Source organism: Myodes glareolus, chromosome 3 (assembly GCF_982192425.1).
Source record: "Myodes glareolus chromosome 3, mMyoGla1.1, whole genome shotgun sequence".
Taxonomy (NCBI): domain Eukaryota; kingdom Metazoa; phylum Chordata; class Mammalia; order Rodentia; family Cricetidae; genus Myodes; species Myodes glareolus.
Window position 1 is genome coordinate 108792686 of NC_142028.1, and position 16481 is coordinate 108809166.

At 42.5% G+C, this 16481-nt stretch overlaps 1 protein-coding gene across 5 annotated transcripts in view; it reads left to right on the forward strand.

The window, feature by feature from the left end:
* Nfib (nuclear factor I B) overlaps window positions 1-16481 on the forward strand; it is a 216549-nt gene that overhangs the window by 120153 nt on the left and 79915 nt on the right. For all 5 annotated transcript variants that reach the window (XM_085686193.2, XM_085686194.2, XM_085686195.2 and 2 more), the window contains exon 3: window positions 6112-6165. In XM_085686193.2, coding sequence (XP_085542319.1) covers window positions 6112-6165 — 54 coding nt within the window. The remainder of the gene's footprint in view (window positions 1-6111; window positions 6166-16481) is intronic.

The window sequence follows — 16481 nt, forward strand, 5'->3', positions numbered from 1 at the left end:
CACCCCGAAATGATGACTGATCATGCAGATGTCAGAATGAGCAAAGGGGGCCCTCATAGGCCAAGGCTCACACATCAAATGTAGGTGGGTGTAAGAGAAGGTATACAGCCAGATGTTGGCAGAGGCCAAGTCAAGGCGCCTTGATGGTTATTAAAGCCTTTAGAGTTCTTTTGTGGCTATGTGGACTGCAAAGGTTTTAGCATAATCAGTTTTGAGTTTTATGCATATCATTTGCAAGCAGAATAAGACCTGTACTGTACGTACACTGGTAGGTCAGGCCCTTTCTTATACTATTTCAAGGGTCACCTCCATCTGATGACTTTTATGATGTGACTTTGGTCCCCTTCCATAAGAAGAAATACGTGTTTTTAAATTAATTAATTTATTTTATATCCCGACTGCAGTTTTCCCTCCTCCCTTTCTTAGTTTCTCCCCTAACTTCCCCTCTGCTCTCCCCACCCATCCACTCTGCTCAACCATTTCTCTTCAGAAAAGGGCAGGCTTCCCATGGATATTATCAAAACATGTATATCAAGTTGCAGTAAGACTAAGTACCTCCTCTTGTACTAAAGCTGGGCAAGGCAACCCAGTATGAGAAACAGGGTGCCAAAACCCGACAAAAGAATCCCACTGTTAGGAGTCCCACAAGAGGACCAAGGTACACAACTAACACATGTTTGCAGAGGACCCAGTCAGTCCCATGAAGGCTCCCTGCTTGTTCTTTCAGATTCAGTGAGCTCCTATGAGTCTAGGTTAGTTGATTCTGTGGTTTTCTTGTGTTGACCTTGACCCCTCTGGCTCCTACAGTCCTTCCTCCCTCATTTCACTTGGCCGAGTGGGTCTCTGCCTCTGTTTCCACCAGTTGCCTGATCAAACCTCTCTGATAACAACTGGGTTAGTCACCACCCTGGGGTTCAGGATGCTGGCCTGGCCTCTGGTGGAATAAGGAGGCTTCCACCAGAGGTGTAGGTTAGGATATGGAGGTGGTTTCTTCTTGAGGTATTAGCTTTTTAATTGAAATTAATGTTGAAACAAATATATACCAATGTAAAAGTTTTACATATTTGTGGGGGGGGGTCATGACTATGTTTCCACATGTATACATTTTGTAACATTTGAATTTTTGACATGTCCCTTTTCTGGTTTGCATTTATTTATGGTGGCAACTTGCACAGTTTTTCTGTTTTTCAAGTGGTCTATCACCGTCCCTCCAGGAGCCCTGCCATTCCTTCTGCAGCTGTGACCTGATGGCCCCATCTGCCCTTTCCGGCTCCTCCATCTCCAGGCTTTTAATTTGTGCATTCCTAGCACACTGGGTCACTTCTGAGCTTCAAGAAAAAACATGATATATATTATTTAAAGGAAAAAGAAAAAAACAAACAAACAAGTATAGTACTTAGGGTCGGCAAAATGGCTCAGTGAATAAAAATACCTGGTGAGCTAAGTTCAATCCCTGGAACTCGTATAAGAAGTGGAGGGAGAAAACCTGACTCTACAAAAGATATCCTCTGACCTCGACATGTGTATCATGTAATTTGAGGTCATGTGCACACAGTTAATAAATGGATAAATGGATGAATATTTGTAGATCATTATAAACTGAATAAAAGTATATAAAGTGTGACTGTGTGCCAAACCCTGTGAGCCAGAATCCTTACTGCTTGCCATTTCATCATTATGATCCTTAGCAACTCAGTTCTGATCTTCCCACTAACTTTCCTCAGAGTGTAGCAGTCAGTCATGTCAGAAAGTTACTGCTTGGTGACAACCATTTCACAGACTATTCTTTACTATCACCATTTATACAAACTTTTATTGAACTTTCATCAGATTATCTAAAAAAGCAGTTTTGTTATTTAGTGGGGAGGATGGACAGTAATTTGACTCAGAACCACCTCTCTTTAGCACAACCCTCAGTGAAGAAGACTCAGCAGAGAGTAACAATGTATTCCAAAAGGAATCAAAACACGCTTTTGTCTCGACTTTTCTGAATTCTAAAAGTGACTTGGGATGTGTTGATAAACGGCAGTGAGGGGAAGTTGGGGAAGGTCGGGTCAGGTTCCCAGAAACATTTAATCTGCTGCAGGATCACTTGGCTGTGTGTGATTCCAAGGTTGCATCACACAGTAAGAAACGAGGGTGTCTGAACAGGACGCACACAGGCAGTCATTTGCACAGGCCCTGAAGAGCAGTGTCCTTGGTTCTTACTCCTCCGGTGAAGTCAGGTTGGAAGAGTGAGACCAGACGGGCTGCCTCCCGAAGAGGAGTAAAAACACAGGGTCACGGCCGTGGAGGCCATGCAGAAGTGCCGTCCTTAACCCAAGGGATAGTAGTGGCCATGGGGAAAAAAAATCACAATTTAGAGATCTCATCGCTCAGTTTTCTTCTTCCCAAAGACTGACTAAGATGTTTAAATCCATACTTGTGAGTAGAGAGAATGGGGTGGGGTGTTCATGCTTGTGACCCCAGTCACCAGGGAGGCTGAGGCAGAAGAGTTCTTGCCGCTGCATTGTCAGTGTAAGGTCCGACTTGAAGAGACCTAGAGATTTTCAGAAGGAAGCAATACAAAGCCAGTTTTGCCTTTTAAAGTCATACAACGCAGTTATGTTGAGTCGAACCCAAAGAAGAACTGTGAACTGTAGAGATCCAAGGGAAGAACTGGTAAACAAAAGGTGGGGAGAACGCAGCTACCTCCTAAGTCTGCCCACTTTCTCCTTTGTGGTGTCAAAATTTTCCTGGACTCCAAACAGTGTGCTGGGCAGCTCCTAAACCCATTCCTGCCAGCCTCGCCCCTTAAAGGCTTCAGCCTCCAGGAAGGTGATTGCATCAGCAGCTTGTATCTCCATTTTGAGCATGGTATCTCTGGAGAGCTCAGGGCAGGGCTGTGGTACCTCCTGCCACGGGGCCTGGGACTAAGGCATTGACGTGTATATTCTGGGGTCGGGTTCACAGACCCAGCATAGATATTCCTAGGTACTGCACCATTATGGACACAATTTAGCTTCTTCCTTTTCTCTCTTCCTTCCTGAGAGTCAGTCCATTAAAAATCATAAGCGTTTTAATGTGTTTACGTTGTTAATAATATCTCTCGTGAATTGATGGTGTAGGATGTACTTGATCCAGGACTCAATGCTTGATCTCCTTGCAGAGATTGCAAGGTAGATTGGATTATTGCAGTTTTTGTGACGAAGGTGCAAGATTCTAAAAGTTAACCGATTTTGTACAAGACCACATTAGAGGGGACAGAGCCAGTATTCAGTATGATGCCCCCCCCCCCCAACACATAGCAGAGAAGAGATTTGAACAGAGAGATGGAAGTGGTTAATGAAACCTTTGAGTCTGGGTAATTTGACCTGGGTGGTGATTTGCGGAGCTTTTAGATGTGGTCTGAAAAATTCCTTCTCTGAAGTCAGCCACAATAACAGTTCATTCTTGGGTTCTCTGCCAACTATGGCTCCCTGGTTATTTCCTTCTCCCGCACTTGGAATTAAGTGACTGATCTAAGGTGACATCTGAGTAGATTGCAGTGTTAGAATTCATAGCATGAGAAGTAAATGTGTCACCTGCCCTCTCGGCAGCCCCCGTCTGTGTTTTGGGAACACAGTATTGGCTCGTTTGCTTCACGAGAAGGTAGAGGTTTTGCACTATGAAGGATAACCTGTTACTGAGGGGTGGGTGCCAGTAAACACCAGTTCCTTATAAAGAGCAAGCGTGTGGCAAGGTTATCTAGCTTTCTCCCAAACTCTTACAGTGTTCTTTGTAAATGAGTGTTTGTTTTTTTAAGTGGATGGTTTTTTTTTGTTGTTGTTCTTTTGTTTTGTTTGTTTGTGTTTTGAAGACATTGGTCTGCAGTTGTTGGAAAGTTGAAGAGAGTGTAACCTTTAACACACAGAAGACCGGGAGGGGCAGGGCGAGAAAGGCTGCCCCAGTGGGTGGTGGGACATTGTGAAAATGAGGGCTGCTCTATGGCCAGTGAGCTGGTGCTCAGGAGAGACACTGGGCGACACAGGTTTAGCAGCAGAGGTGAGGGAGGACGAGGGTGCCATCTCGCAGTCCCTGCAGCCTAACATAAGGCTCAGGTTTAAAGCCCACAGCTCCTGGAGTGGGACTGCTGTGCGGTTTACCTGCTCATGATCCTTGCAGCCTTCTGAGCTGCTGGCTCTAGATGCGCTTATCCTAGAGTGTGTGCATGTGAAGTAGTAGCTCCGGGGAGGAAAGAGAAGAACTGTGGAGGGTCTGGTCCATGACCCTGACTCGGTAAATAGGAATCTCAACAGGCTGGATGTCCCTGAAAAGTAAGGGTAAGTTAGCAACCTAAGTACTCGACAGCAGAGGAACCCAGAGCAGAAGCAGCGGAGGCTGTAACAAAATGAAGCCATTGTAACATTGTACTAGAGCTGTTACACTCCAGGCCTCAAAAGTGGTGGGGACTGCGTTCTCTTTAAAGGAACAAAGAAAAAGATCCTTCCCTTAACTTATAAGGGAAGGTCACCTAGCTTCACCTCAGCTCCAGAGTAGGGTTCTGGAGAGGAGTCCTGGCCTCTGGCTGCATGGGAAACTCTCCAATGTAGTCAGGTCATTTTCCAGTTTCCTTCCCTCCATTTTGGGAAGTCAGGAGCAAGGTGAAGGGACACTGTGGGAACCACAAATATAAGTTTGCTAAGATTTCGTGAACTTTTCTCTAGAGTAAAGAAAAAAAGTCAAGGAAAATGGGATGGAGGGATTACATTCTTCACCGTTAACCCTGACCCAGCCAGCAGGAGGCAAAGGGCAGGAATAAATAACCGAGTTTTTACAGGAATACACTAACAGGGTGTTCCTATGTTCAGGAGTTGAAGAACAATTGCAGTATGTTAATCACTTACCTGACATAACCAAATAACCTTGATTAAAAACAAAAGCAGTCCTATTTAATGCTTAATTCAAGATAAGGGCAAGGTTTTGAGGAAGAGATTCATGGGTTTATGGCAGTGGTAACACTGCTGGTACCACGTTTTGGTGAAATTCGCTATTGTGCTCGAAATTGCCTTTTTGTAGGCAAGCAGAGAAGGCTGTTGAATTTGAGCCATCCATTCCTCTGGCATACACCGCATGCCTAGCATGTTTACTCCATGAACAGCCCCGGGAAGACAAAGAGGCAGACAGGCTATATGCCCCTTTCTTCCCAGTGCAGTGGGCTGTGGAGACAAAACCCGAGCACCGGAACCAGTAAAAGATTTCCAAGCAACTCCCACCAGCCAGTGTGTAGGAACCAAGGGCAGATGACGCAAATAAATGTGGACTGTCCATGGAGGCAGAGGAGTGAGCCAAATACAGCAGTGTGGATCGGTGGGGACAGGCATCCTGGCCGACGGTGCCCGTCCTCTGAGCCCATTCTGTGGTGCTGGTGAGGAATGGCATTGCCTGGGTGATCCGAGTGACTGTGGTGGCCACTTCCTCCTGATCTAGGAATCTATCTGTCTGTATCTCGCAGACGGAGATTAAATTGATCCACCAATTTGCTCTCCACAAAGCCATGTTGGTTTTCCACCTAGTAATTTATGCTTTTCCTGGTGTTTGCAAATCGATTGCTATTATGGGATGCAGACAGAACTGGGCCGGGATCCAGTAGGTTGGGGGGATTACTGGAGGGGATGCGGGAACGGTCGTGAGAAAGCCTGGAAGAGACAGCTCTTGTTCTGTACATTTTACTCTCTGAAGAAAAGCGTATTTTTTCAGGTTTTTAAAAGTGTTCTTAATTCTATTTAGATTGTGTCTTTTAAGGGACAGTATCTGCTTTATTTCAAATTTCTGCTCTCCGGTCTTGATATTTGCCTAACCTTCTAATGGTTGCAGTGGCTTTGCAGCCAGCCCTCTCTTTTCAGAAAAGCCTTTCTCCACCCCAACCCATGATAGATGAGTAATTGTTCCCTTTGACGAAGAAATATGTATAGGCTTCTATCTAGCTTGATGAATAAAATGTTGTTATGAAAAGCTTGGGAAAGTATGCTTTACTTAAACACTTCACCTCATTGTTGTACCTTAAACTCTTTTTTTTAAAGTCCTTCTCAGTATTGTGAAATTCTTTCAAAACAAATTAAAAAGAAAACATATTCTGTGATTTCTTTACAGATTCTGGACAATCAGGAAGTCCAAGCCACAATGATCCTGCCAAGAATCCTCCAGGTAAATATGTGTCCCCGGATGTGTGCACCCTGACATTGTTGGAGAACAAAGGGGCCCTGTATAGATCAACACCCATAATTGGTCAGCTGCCTGTTTTCTTCTGGCAGGCCTGGGACTGGGACAAGATGTGGCTGCAGGTCGTCTCTGTGGTGTCGGGGCCGCAGTGTTCACCTGAACACAGGCGGAGGCTTTCACTTTCCCGGTGTCTTTAAAAGCTGATTCAGACACGTTTAGTTGTAGTCTTTCAGGCCCAAACCTTTTAAATCATTTTTTAGTGAACAAAACAAAACAAACAAACAAACAAAACAAAACAAAAGCCAAAGCCAAAGCAAAGCAAAAGCCTGGTAACAATTTCTGTCTTCTTACAGGCAGAGCACTCTGTTTCAGGAAAGGCGCTGGCGAGAGGTTGTGTTTCTGTAAAGGGGTTTGGCAAGACTGGCTTTTTGCCATCTTCAGTGTAAGCTGTGTCTGGCCTTCTTTAGTGTTAGATGGAAATGGGTCGAGCCAGACCTGAGAATGGTCGCACGCGTTTTGGCTGTCCTCGGAGTTTTGTTCCCCACATTTTGAACATACGGCATTTTGCTTTTGATTTAGAGCAGTATTTTCCTTCTCATGAGAAAATAGTATGAAATTAATAAAGAATTGAAAATTTCCATCACCATAAGAATTTTAATTGTGTCTGTGATTTTGGTTAAACGAGTGATCTAAAAATATTCTTAACAAAAACAAAAGCAAAACACAATAAACCCCAAAGAGTCACACTTGCCCTTTGTCTCTCCCAAAGGCTCACCTGCCTATTTCACCAGAATAGGCCACATAGTGGGAAATGTCAGAATCTGAGATTTCTCCTAGTTTCTTTCTTCCTTTCTTTCTTTCTTTCTTTCTTTCTTTCTTTCTTTCTTTCTTTCTTTCTTTCCTTCCTTTCTTTCCTTTCTCTCTCTCTCTCTCTCTCTCTCTCTCTCTCTCTCTCTCTCTCTCTCTCCCCCCTCCCTCCCTCCCTCCCTCCCTCCCTCCCTTCCTTTCTATTTTTGGTTTTTTCGAGACAGGGTTTCTCTGTAGCTTTGGAGCCTGTCCTGGAACTAGCTCTTGTAGACAAGGCTGGCCTCGAACTCATGGAGATCCACCTGCCTCTGCCTCCAGAGTGCTGGGATTAAATGCCTGCACCACCACTGGCCAGCTCAATTTCTCCTATTTCCAATTACTCTGAAATTTTGATGCCTGCCTAATAAGAAGTTGCTATACCTTAAGAAATTCCAAATCAGTAAAATAGATTAATTTGCTCCTAAATTATTAGAAGAATGCAGCAATCAAAATACAAAAAAAATATTTAATTTTGTTTTGGAAACATGTATATTTTTCTACATACATATTAAGCTATTCTGTATAGAATATTCTGCTAAAATTGTATTATTTGGCAAAATATTATATAATCTGTGATGAAAACCCTAATTCAATACATATTGTATACTCCAAAGGGGAAAGTATTAATTCAATATGCATTTTATATGCCAATGATGAAAAGTACTAATTCAATTCATATCTTAAATTTATGCTGAATTGATTTTTCTTGATGAATTTGCTAATGCAGCAAACCGAGAGCAAAGCATAAAGTATTTAAATTAAAGATAAGCTTTTAAAAGCCTCTATACATTTTTACCAATGAATAAATAAAAGGTAGGGCAACACCTTGAGGAGAAAAGGGCCAGTAAGTCTTAAAAGCCAGACTCAACAAAGGCTGTGCTGTGTGTTGTTGTTTGCGTCTGAAGGGCGGCTCTACAGGAATGACTGATGTAGCCATGTGAAGTGCATTTCTGAGCAAGTGCAGAGGCTCAGGGGATGCTGTCTGCTGGTGCTGGGCAGAGCTGGGCAGAGCTGGGCAGATGACCTTCCTGTGCTTATGTGATGGCCAGGTTGGGTTTTCAGTATTTGTCTGGAAGGCTAAACTTCTCCATACCATGTAGAATCTCTTTTCTGTTTTTATAAAGAAAGCAAACAGAAATTAACTAGGGCACATCAGTTTTCCCAACTTTCAAGTTTCTTTAGGAGACATGTTTTTTTTTTTTGATACATGTCAAAAAATTAAGAGGTTAGAGTTAATTCATTTCAATTAAAATTGCATTTTCATTGACCACTCAGGAACACCCATCACTTAACATCGTATTTTGGACATTATTGTAGAGCTTATTAAGGAAATTTTGCTTTATTTTGAGACAGACTCTCTTAAAGTATTAAAAATTTTTGATAAAAGTAAAAATACATTCTACAATATTTTGAAATAAACCAGGCTTTTGGAAGTAGATAATATTTTTCAATTTTAAGTATAAGAGACCTGTTCTTGTCTTACAGTCAGTTGGGATAAACTGATTCAGCAACCCAGGTATTGGGAGCTCAGGAGACTTATTCTAGGACACTGTTGTCATCCTGATTGTCTTAGGAGCCACAGTTTGTTGATGGGAACATTCCAGACTAGCGTCACAAGCAGGGTCACTGAGCTCCTGCTGGCTTCCACGAGAAGCTCAGCTTCTCCAAAAGGTGGTCTCCATGCATGCACACCTTTCAGTGTTAAGGGTTTTTGCCAAGAGATGTAGAGATCACGGGGATTGCCCTGTTTGCTACAGTGTATGCTTCCCAACAGCTTCTGAAGAGGTGGCAAAATCCCAGCCTTCAGGAGCAGAATAGCTCAGGGAGTCTGTTCCTGATCCTTGACCGGAAGGTGGTCTCCCACCCAGCACACATGTGCTTCTGTCTCCCCACTGCCCCACCCCTCCTGGGTCTGACAGAGGCACTTCTTCTTTACTGATTGTGAACATCTTTCTAAATGACACATAGTATTTTTAGCTATTTAATTTTTAAAAAGTTAATATTGCAACTAATTGATTTTATGATTTCATTTTCACACGTCTCATTATACTTTGTTCTCCCCCCTCCCACCTCCCTCTTGCTACCTGGATGCCCTTAACACTGAGCTGTGGACCTTGACAGATAAATGGGTCTTTCTGTTGGAGCTCATGCTTTCTTTTGGGATTAGTGTTTCAGCACAAGCAAACAAAGACACATTTTGGGAGAAAGGATATTTAATATTTGTCATTTGCAAAGTAAATAATTTCTTGGTACTGGTAATTTTATAAAAGCATTCAGATAGTCTTTATGGAAGTTCCTCCACCTGCTTTTGTAACTTAAGGTTTTGTTCTGATTTTTTTTTAAGCAGCGATGATTAGTTGTGTGTTCTTTTTCACAGCCAAGGTGCTATATACAATCAGAAGGTACCTGACAGCTCTCATTGAAAGCACATGGCCATTTCATTGTCTTAATGATGTATCTTTCTCTTGGTTATAATCGAGTCTGAGATTGCATATTTATCCTCACTTGTTTCTAGTAGTCAGTTGTCTTTTCCTAGTCATATAAGTAGCTCTGGTGGGTTAGGTGGGTAAGGCTGAGGGACTTAGGCTGAGATCCGATTATGTTTCCAACCACCACCACTACTTGTAGGAAATGAATCACTGGATAGTAGTCTTTGGGTTTGCCCTGGATTTGCTGTTATTTCGTATCCATATTCCTTGGGCTGTGACCTTTTAGATTTCTTGAGCTGAATCACCTGCTTACTGCTGGAATGGAAAGATATCAAGAGAAAGCAGCAATCCGGAAGTTGAAATTGGTCAGCTCCAAGCTGACCCACCAGTTTGGAGTTTAGGAAGGCTGTCGTTTTGTGGGAAGTTCTCTTGGCTGGTAGAACAGTTAAGAAATGTTGGATCCTAGAGCAAGTCCTATCAATTTTCTGATGTAATTTTTAAAAGTACTTCAAATTTCATTTGCCAGAATTTTCTTGTTTAGAATGAATGGGCATACAGTTTAATTTCCAACTTTCTTTTTTAAGGAGTGTGTCCCTTGGTGTGTGTGTCGACATTTGCATGTGGTTTGACATTATATGAACCTTGGAGCTGTATATTGTGTGACCTTAAGTCAGCGACCTTGAGTCTCTTCTCTGTAGTAAGGACAGACGTGAATAAATAATTAAATTGCGTGAAGAATCTTTGTCAACTACAGCAATGTCTGTCTTCCAGTAAGAAGTTGCTTAGGTCATACAAATTTCTAGTTGCTCATTCCCTAAACATATTTGGTAGACCCCACAATGGAAGTCAACACAGGGGGTGCCACAAAACTAATAAAAATCAGTACTGACCGAGAAGATGGCCCAGCATCTGTAATGGAGCTTGGTACCTGCTGGCATCACTGGGGCCCATGTTTGCCTAACCTCCCAATTTATGTTTTTAAATTTTAGATTTGAGAGTATACATGTTACTATTTTTCTTTTCTAGTTTCATGAACAGACAAGTGATTCTAGGTTCTCACTGTCAAAGAGAAAGGAATCTTCCTTTGGTATTTGAAATTATAACCTACTCTTTAAAAGCTCATACCCACTCCTTTTTATATCCTCTTTTATTTTTGTCAGTCAGTATTTTTTCGTAGGTTGAAGACACATTGCTTGATAATAGCGATTTGAGTGCACTGTGGTACTAGAGAATACACCGCGAGCTCTAAGCACGCATTTTCCTCACAGCAGACTCCGTACGTAGGAATGACCTGGAATGAACAGTTCACAGTAGTTAGAGCCTGACAAGTTGGTAAAGCTTCTAAGTAATTTAAGAATTAGATGTGTGTCAGTCAAAAATCAAAGGGTTTCTTTTTCTTGGTAAATTAGCTTCAGAAACATTCCCCTTTCTCATCTTACTCGTGTGGAGACATTGCTCAACGAAGTCTTTAAATGCTCCAAGTCGGGCCAGAGTTGAGACGAAAGTGGGGGCAGATGAGGGAAGCGTTTCCTCGCAGATTGTTCTGAAAAACCCAGAAGGGTGCCTAGCCCTCACCTCCTAAGTTTTACAGACTGCATTCCGGGTTCTTATGTGTAACCTCCTCATCAAAGTTGGTCTGCATAGCAGCTGGCACCAAGCCAGGCCTTTACTATGAAGTTGGCCTGATCGCTTGAAATAGCCAAGTCACTAAAAGAAAGGTGATTTAGGGCTATCCCATGAGATCCCTAGAGAAGGCGCTTTCCTTGTTTCTTCGCCCACCTCGATGGCAGCTTTATCAGGCACAAATAATGTCAGCTACCACTGGCTATCAAGTTCAGGAGTGAACAGTACATTCTAGGTAATGAAGTTCTAGATTTGATTGAGCTCAAAATGAGGAGCAGAAGCAGGCCTTTCCCTTTGGGAGTTTGGGAATATCCATCATTTCACACTGAGTATCGTTAAGCAAAATTTTCACCTGGCAGTTACTTACTGAGTGTCTACTTTGTACATGACACTAGGCTAGATGATGCAGATTGTTGTAAGATGTGAATTGTACTTGATCCCCACCCCTTCCAAGGTCTGACTACAAGTATGTACAATATTTTATTTATGCTGGGAGTTAAATTTTTCTTAGGACTTCAACTGAAGTGTTTCAGTTCAGAGTTGTGGAATACTGATTCTGACTTGCGGGGCGTGTGAAAAGTGGGAGGAGCATCAGGTAAGGGGGTGACATTTCCCTCCTGAGTCGAGGTCTGTCTTTGGCAGTCATCATGAGGTCACGAGGAGACTGAACAGGTCAGCCAGCTTCTCACAAACTCTGCTGTCTCCACACTGTTTGCAAGGAAAAGCTGGAACACATGGGTACTTGCAGGTGTTTCGTAAAAATGAGTTTAGTTTTTAGTTTAATTTTGTTTTGTTTTTATTATATATTTTTTTTTTCTTCAGCTTGACTGGTCAGAAAACTTTCTTGTAGGAAGAACTGTTTGATGAGGGATCAATTATGTTTCTTGTATTGTACTTTTTTGAATCTAGAAAGCAGGCGAAAGATACAAGACAAAAGAAAGGAAGCAGAATGAAAGAGTAGCCCAGGATAGGATTTTAAATGGAGGCAAAAGAAACTGATGTTTTCAGGTTCATAGTGGAACAGGACTGGAGTTTTTAGATGGTGAGTCTTGGCGTGTCTCTTGGTGTAGAAAGACAGACACACCAGCTGTAGCTCTTAATACTGTCACGAGAATAAGTCAGTCTCTGTTAGGGATTGGGCAACCTTTCCCCTGCTGAGACGTTATCTCTCAGACCTTCGCAGAGATCTGTACAAATACTTTCCCCCAGTTGTCTCCCTATGGTGTCCCTACCTTCCAAAGCCACCAATTTTCCATTCTCATTAAAATTTGTCTGTTTGTGACTTCCTTAGGGACCCCTTTCTTACCTATATACTCTCCTTTGGAGCACCAAGTTCTCAAGTCCGTCACCCTAGTTTGAGTTCTGTCTTAGTTACTTACACCCTGACCAAGGCAACTTATAAAAGCAGTCAACTGGGTGCGCATGATTCCAGAGGGTCAGAGGCTTGTCACTTGGGCACAATAATCCTGTCTTTCCACCATCAGGTGAGAGAAAGGGCAGGTTGATTCAGGGACTAGTCTTAGTTCTTCAAGTCTTTTGTTTGAATTTTAACAGTTTTAAGGTTTTGTAGTGTCTGAAGCTAAGTAACCATGTAATGTGACTCCAAATAAAAACTGTACCATACTGACGCAGGCTCTTAGCTCACACTGTACCTAGTTCCAAAACACTTCCCAGAAAGCTTAACAGAAATAGATTACAGTGTGTTCAATTTTAAGAGATGTTGCTGTAACATATTTTCTCTCATTGTAGAATTGTGTTGGTTCTCCACAGACAGACAGAATTCCCACGCAAAAGTCCTAAGTACCCTGTGGTTAGGTTTTGCCTAGACCTCCTCCTCTGGACACTATTTTAGTGACTGTTCCTGCCGCCAAGTATTCCTTTCACAGTGACTGCCTGTCTAAAATCTCCTCCCAATTTTAAGTCTTGCCCCCCCCCCCATTTATTCCCAAGCACTGCCTTTGCAGGATGCAGCTATAGATTAATAATGCAAATCATCTTCCTCCTCAGAGCTGGAACGTGAGGACAGTTCTCCAGTACAGAGCCGGCTGACTTAGGCTGGCTGCGCTCTCTGTCGTGCAGCTTCCTGCTCTCACCGGCCTGCACAAGGCACTGTGGCACCCTAGTATGGAAAGAGGGAGGGGCCCCGTAATGATGCGGCAGGAGTCCAATGCAGTATCGCGCAGTAGCGCAGTACCTGCCGCTGCTCAAGCCTTAACTTCTTGTTCTCTGGTAGACTTAAAAATTCCAGTTTAAGGTAGCAGGCAGGTCTACCAGAGTCTTCTTTTTCTTTCTTTTTCCTGCAACACCAAATGAAAGAATTTAAAACAAGGACTTGTGTGTGGCAATTTGATTCTTGCTACCTTTTATCTTACAATGCCAATGAACCTTGCATAATTTAGCAGGTTTTGATTTTCAAAGTTGTTAAGAATTGGGTGGTGGTGGTGTTTGATATAAGCGAATTTCCAGAGCCCATGCCCTTTTTCATGCTTATTTAATAAACTAGAAATAGGGCCAGACTCTTGTTTTCTTGTTGAAATGCTTTGGATTATTGGTTCCACTAAAGCTATTCTCCCATACTCTCTGTACATTGACTGTATCATGTTACACCACCCTGGGGGGGGGCATGTCCATGTCTTCTGTAGTATTCAGGAGTGAGAAGACAGCAAGCCCACATGACCTTTAGGCTTGACCTTTTGATTATTAATAAAATCAAATGCAGGGCCGAGGAAATGGGTCATTGGGTTCAGTGCCAACTGTGTGAGCACGAAGATAGAAGATTGGATCTCTAGCACCTATGTGGAAACAGAGGTGGTGGTGTTTGCTTGTATCTATAACCCTGGTCCTGGAGGAGTGGAGACAGGGGCATCCCCAGAGCTCCCTGGGTGGCAAGCCAAGTTCCATGGAAGACCTTGTCTCAAAAGGCATGGTGTAGAGCAATAGAGGCAGGCACCATAGACTGACCTCTGACCTCTATTCCTGTGCTCATACTCATGAGCATGCACCTGCATGAACATGTGCAAGCAGATTCACACACACACACACACACACACACACACACACACACACACACAGTCATGATATTTTGTAAATTGCTGCTTCCGCTAGCTATTTTGTAGATTGTTTTTAATACAGTGGATTTTTGCTTTAAAATTCGACATCTTGGACTGTTGTCATCTTCTGAATTGAACTACTCTCTAACAAAAGCAGAATTTTTCTAAATAAATATGGGATCAGCATTCTGCTGTTTTAGTCTCAGCTGTGCTGGGTAATATCTAGAAGAACCTCTCCACCACACACACACACACACACACACACACACACTCACACAAACACAGTACTTCCCACATGGAGAGTGTAAAGTAACTATGAGTGTTCAAGACCAAGCATATAGAGAGGAAGGCCAAGGAATGAATGGATGGATGGATGGATGGATGGATGGATGGATGGATGAATCGATGAATGGATGGACTGATGGATGGATGGTTGGATGGATGATTGAATACAGAGGCTCTAGACACTGGAGGCATTACTCTCAATTCAAAGAAAGAAGGCAAAGTCTTTTCAAAAGAAGATAATTGGTGCTAAAATTGTAATATGTTTATTAACAACTATTTTCACTTTAATTAGTTCATCTAAGTCATTATAATAACTTCCTGACCTCAGTAGCTGATAGTTTCGCCTTGGGTCTTAACCCTCTAATGTGTATGTTGCAGGCCCACGTTCCTCTGTAATTTGTAAAATGCATTATTTCATTTCCTCCTTCTGCTGCCAAGGTTACACTCTAGGTTCAGTCTAAATCCTTGGCCATTGTCGAAACAGCTCTTCCGAATTTCCAGGTCCCTCATTCATGGTCTTGAACCATGGTTAGTATCTAACATGTCTGCCCCCCACCCCCCACCTGCTTGATAGAATTTCTTCAGACTCTCCACTATTCAGTTTCACAATAAGAGTGCTTAGTAGTGCCTCTACTGACAAATCTATTCCTCTTAGTGAATTCCCAATACCTTATGATTATTGAGCCTCTCCTTATTAAGGTATCTGATCCTGGCCAGAGATGGTACTTAACTGTGCTCAAGACTTGTGAAGCGGAGGCACAGGCCACATACATTATGCAGTCTGTTCCTGGAACATGTAATATGATCTCCATACTCAGCGCCTGACCTTCTTATACATTTTAGAAGCAGTTTGTCAAACTATAAATAATAAAGACATAACAACATCTGAATAGCCAGATATAGTTTTGAGTGACAGTGAAAAAATTTAAAGACAGATCCTTGAGGTATCCAGCAAAAAAAAAAAAAAAAAAAAAAATTGTCATCAATTATTGGATGGAAAGCCCACATTTCAGGCTTAACTTCTGACTCAGCTTTTTGCAACTTCTTATGACAACTTCAGTGCAGACTCATAACCTGTTGGAAAGGTGTCTATCTGTGTTGAACAGAGGGCACAGGATCTCACCGAAGCCCATCTCATCATCATGTAACTGAGACACGCAGGCCTCAGTAGAGAGCTCCCAGCGCCGCGTCTGCGAGACCTGAGTCCCTGTCATCTGCCAGGGACAGAGGCTGTTCCTTATTGTTTATTAAAACTATGGAATTCTGAACACCAGCAGGGCTGGGAAATGGAAGACATGAAAGACTTCCAGTTCTCTTGTCCCCTTTCCTGAGTGTGTCATCCAAATGCCCCTGCTCCAGTCTAACTAGATTATCTCCCAGGACAGGGCCCTTCTTAAACCCAGTCCCCATCTGCCCTGCAGTAGTCCTCCATCCCAAAGGTTCCTATCTGTAGTCACCGGGTAGACTCTAAACTAGCTGGGTGGTGGGAAGAGAGAGAGCAAATCCAGCTCCTCATGGCACAGACTTCTGAGCTGTTTTTGGCAACTTTGATGACTACTGCTACTAATATATTACTACCTCTCTCAATAATTATTATTGAAATAATAATTATTTCAATAATAATATTATATTGAATAATATATATTCAATAATATAATATTGGAATATAATATATATTACTACCTCTCTCAATAATTAGCACATTTTCTTATTTGCTCTTCATCTTACATCTTTCAGTTTACTGCTTTTGGGCAGCTAAGAAATTTAAGCATTTAAAGTCTTTATCATCATCATCATCAACAACACCACCAGCGGCCACGATTACAGCAACAGAAGAGCGAAGCTGCTGTTTGGGTCGCAGAAAAGTCTGAAGTCCTTGGCACAAAGCCTGCCGTATAATGAGCACTCAATTGCATCTTCACTGTCATTGTTGTTACTATTTTACCAAGCTGAGTCATAATCTTCGGAGTCACTGAGTGAGCAGGCACAGCTCCATATCTGATTCTGAGCATTCTACAGCCTAATGCTCAGCCTAGATTACAGCCTTCACTAATGCAGCCAACAGAAA